This window comes from Halyomorpha halys, unplaced genomic scaffold (genome assembly GCF_000696795.3).
Source record: "Halyomorpha halys isolate HHAL.00 unplaced genomic scaffold, Hhal_1.1 Scaffold8.1, whole genome shotgun sequence".
NCBI lineage: Eukaryota > Metazoa > Arthropoda > Insecta > Hemiptera > Pentatomidae > Halyomorpha > Halyomorpha halys.
Window position 1 is genome coordinate 2,144,565 of NW_027111933.1, and position 4,783 is coordinate 2,149,347.

At 31.5% G+C, this 4,783-nt stretch overlaps 1 protein-coding gene across 1 annotated transcript in view; it reads right to left on the bottom strand.

Annotated features, from left to right (window-relative positions):
• Window positions 1-2,635: 2,635 nt before the first annotated feature.
• The window catches only part of LOC106677704 (venom protease), a 14,556-nt gene continuing 12,408 nt past the window's right edge, over window positions 2,636-4,783 (bottom strand). Inside the window, exon 9 of the mRNA XM_014415798.3 lies at window positions 2,636-3,127. Coding sequence (XP_014271284.1) covers window positions 2,972-3,127 — 156 coding nt within the window. The 3' untranslated portion in view covers window positions 2,636-2,971. The remainder of the gene's footprint in view (window positions 3,128-4,783) is intronic.

Sequence of the window (4,783 nt, forward strand, 5' to 3'; positions counted from 1 at the left end):
CTTCTGGAGGTCACATACCCTCCATTTATACCGAGAAAACAATAAGGAAACTAATGTTATTTTTCTGGCTTTTCAACAATATAGTCCTTGTTAATATTTGTTGTTAAAGAAAAAAAAAACACTTTTTCTTAAAGTTTTCATACTTTAGACAAACCTACGGTGGCTGTAGAGTGTAGCTGAAGTATTGGTGGGATGTGTAGTGATATAATATGCACAATAAGATGTTTTGGAACATTCGATATGACAGTTGTTAAGTCGATTTTATGCTCCAAAGAAAACAGGAATAGTTAATTGCTAACCAAACTTCCTTTCTTTACTCTCCTTGATATTTGGTAAAGTTACGAAGTCTGAAATTTTAGATTACGCTCAAGTTTGTTATAGTTATTTATTCTCAGAGTTTAAAAATATATCAAAACACCCTAATGGAGAACTTAACCGTGATTGATCAGTCTTACACTATTTTTATAAAATATAATTTTCATTCAGAAAATTATAACTGGCTCTGCCTGGTAGATAGAGATATTTATGGAATTGTTAAAAGATAAAAGTCATAATATCTTCTACAAAACGGATAGTAATCAGTAAATGTGGAGGTTGATTATATATATAACAAATAATAAATAACTTAAACAAATAACATAATTTATTTTTAAGTTCAGATTAGACCTGAGAATTATAAATTTATTAAATTAATTTCGTAATTATTTCTGAAATAATGTGTGCTCATAAAATTTTATTTATTTTATAAAAGAACAATATACTATGATATAAAATTATAATTTAAATATATATAACTTATGTAAGTATTAATAGTATATATAGCAACCCATGGCATCTGGGAAGTATTGCTTGTACATAAAGCATAAATTCAATAACGTATATCTTTCTACAATGAATATCAGTAATAATCTCAATCAAATAACTACGTGGTCAAAATTTGGAGTGTAGTTGGGGATTGGAGTAAAAATAAGTTCATCAGATACTGTATGCTACTTTCGCTTACAGATACACAAACGTATTTTCCACGACACATCTATATTTTGGAAACGGGACGTCCGATTAAGCCCAAAGCTGGAACAGTTAGAGATCAGATTAAACAAGTTCTAGTCCCAATAGATTGAAATGTCGCTCTCGTGAGTGTGATTTTTCGCCATCTCACACGATTTTCAATTTCTACACACACAAAATTATATACAGAGTCCTTACTATGTTACAAATCCGAAGAATAGACGCTCTTGACTGTGATATTAATAATATGTAATCAATTACTGATCTTTTTATTTATTTAATACCAGATCGGCCTGGTGGGCCTTACATGGTTGATATAACCGAATTACTGGTGATTATAAAAAAAAAAAAAAAACACTACAGAACTTTAAAAAGATTGTATTCATTAAATTATACAACAAAAAATTTTACACCAAAAGATTTCCTCTTTTTTTTTAATACTCTGTAATGGTTATCAGGGCTGGGAGCTCCTAACCAGGACTGCCACAGTTATCAGTTTTTTTTCTACCACTTCCTTGACCATGAAAGTTCTTTCAAGGGAGACCCACTGGACATTGCCTCCAAGAAATACTCAGACTATTATGGATGGACCATATCTCCTGGTTTGGGCAGGAAATAGGAAAGAGTTTTGACCTCTGTATAGGCATTGGCTCGGGATGTCAAGCAAGCTTGACAGGCTTGAAACAAGACATCTCTATGCTGATAAGTACAAAGGTGGAACGATAAAACTTTTTAGGTAGAATTTTTCTGCATTTAATTTTTATTTCATTAAGCTAAGTATATGCCTACATTAAATCTATATTTAAATCTAATTCAATCCGATTTTCATAGAAAATTGTAAGAAATGAGTTCTTAGGCTACAGTATCATTGGACTCGATCTGATCTGATAATAAAAAAACTGACAGAAGGGAATGCTGAGTGATAATGGTTTCTGGAGTACTCAACAAATGTTTCATTTCCAATATTGTTAAAAACATTAATATAATATTAAATACCCATAGTAAAGTAGATACCTAGAGATAAGAAATATAAGAGTTGCAGTAAATATGCACTGATGTACTTAAGAAATATAATGTCCACTCTCCTGTTTTGGTGTTCCTTTTTCATTTTATATACTTAATGTCCTTTATAGGATAATTCTTATAATTTATAATTAAAATTCTACTGCACTAGTATTTCCATCTAGCCTGATCCCAAATTTTCCTGTCACTCTCACAAGCACCACACAGTGAAAGAATTCGAAGTGTAAGATTTGAAAAAAGAGTGTGAATTTAAGGGGGTAAATTAATTTTTATTAATTTAATAGTTTATAAGCAAATGAACATATCAATTTATAGCATATTATTTTATTTTAAAAATAACAGAATAAAATTCAAGAAAAACTGTTTATGTATTCATATTTACATTCATTTAAGGCTAAATACATTACACTAAGGCTACTAGCTAAAATTTAGTGACAAAAAATAAAATAAATTAAAAACAAATCATTAAAGGAAGTATTAAAAAAAATAAAGATATCTTAAATATAAATAACATTTTAATGTTTTTTATATGTTACTAACTTGTCATGTTTAATTTTTTTTTATGAAATTATTTGAAATACCGTATTATTAATTTTATTAAATATAAATAGAATATAGTCATACCATAATTATTGTTATATACTTTTATTTTAACTATTTTGTCAACCTCATTTATCATTGGTGGTACTTCTATACATCTGTTTAAATTTTGTTATTATAGTAAATTTTCATTTCAATAGCAACAATAGTTCTTATTTTGACAATATGTAAGTTGGATTTATAAATATATATACAGAGACATTAGCTAGTTCAGTAAAGATCACAAAACATTTCTTGAGAACAAGGTATTAAGTACAATCCATTGATTTTATTTTAACAGTCAGGGATTTATTAATTATTTCTACAAAATTATTTGCTGAAATTAACACAAAAAGTGATTTTATTCAATATTATTGATAATCCAATCAAGGTAAAAAGTAACACGTGTGTACACTCTTGGGTATCCTGGCTCTGCACACTTATAGCCATAAGAGATGATGCCTATTTGATAAAATGTTCCATTCTGTGCCAACATTAAAGGTCCTCCAGAATGTCCCTGTAATAAAAGTGTAAACTTTTATGTATAAGCATAAGTATAAGCTTAGTTTTACAAGTACAAATTTTGTTTCATTTCTGACTCCAATTTGATAGAAGATTTAATTCATTAACATTAACACAAAAAATGTTTTTAAGAGCATTATGATAATGAATATGAGTAGTAAGCGTAAATGTTGTGTAATAACTGACTATGCATTGAAGGTATTTATGTATCAGGCTACGTGAAATTACACACAATAAAATAGTTTTGAACCTCTCTATTTCCACCAAACTTTTTCTAATAAATGGTTTGATCACTTACATAACATGATTGAAGAATATATAATTTTAGATTTTTGTAACGCGGAATAAAAAAACCTCTTCTGACACCAGGTACTTGGTTTTCTCTTAGTTAATAATTAAACCATGCCATTGTGCAGTCATTTCAACGGATAGGAAAGCATCTGAGATAGCTTGCTAGGATTGCCTCACAATATTCGTGTCGTCAGTGAAACACTATAAACTGGATCGGCTGATTTATAGTTATTCCTTTTATTTGGACACCATATTATCTCACTGCTTTTTCCGGCGTCAAGTTGACAAAGATGCATACCAGTGCTTCACCTTATCTTATCCCCTTATTTCATAAAAAACTGTCTGATGTTTGGTTCCAGACTTCCGCAATGTACTTAACACCATTCATTCTTCACCATAACAGCTTGGGTGTTATATATTCATGTCAGCTAGTGTCTTTAATAATTCCTGACAGTTCATAATGTCATATCATCATCATCATCAATCGGCGCAACAACCCATTATTAGGTCTTGGCCTCCTCAAGCAGCTTCCACCAATTTAATCTATTAAGTGCAGCTGCTCTCCAATTCCTCACTTTAAGCAGGGTCCTTGAGTCCTCTTTAACACCATCCAACCATCGAAGCTTTGGGTGGCCAATGGTCCTCGGCTGTGTTCCACATAGGTGCTCATTGAGAAGTTTATTTGGGATCTCATCAGTTCCCATTCTTGCCACATGGCCTGCCCAACAGAGCCTACCAATTTTCGCAATTGTTCCAACATCAGGCTAACCAATTAACAAGTAAACTTCCCTATTCATGCGTCTTCTCCAAGCTGAACCATCCTTTACTGGGCTGTAGATGTGTCTGAGTATCTTTCTCTCAAACGTTTGGAGATCCCTTTCATTGGCCTTTGAAAGTGACCAAGTTTCCTAGGCGTAGAGTAGTACTGGTCGAATTAACGTTTTATACAATCTAGTTTTTGGGAATCTTGATAGTGAGCTACTACCAAAGGGCCGACACAGTCCAAAAAAACACCTATTGGTGGATGCTATTCATCTCCTTATCTCAGCCGAAACATCATTAACTTGATCCGAGGAACACAAACTCCGCAACTCGTTTGAAAGAGTAATGACCAATTTGGATAAAATCTTCATTAAAACCTATTTCTTGACCAGCTATCATCATCATATTTTTGGTTTTGTTAGTATTAACAACAAGTCCCTACTTCTTGGCAGCATCATCAAGAGCAAGAAAGGCCTCTTCCACAACAGCTTTTGATCTCCTAATAATGTCGATATCCCACAATCATCTGCATATCCCAGAATTTGTACCATATGATTAAAAATGGTTCCACTGGTCTGAATCTTTGATTCTCTAATAA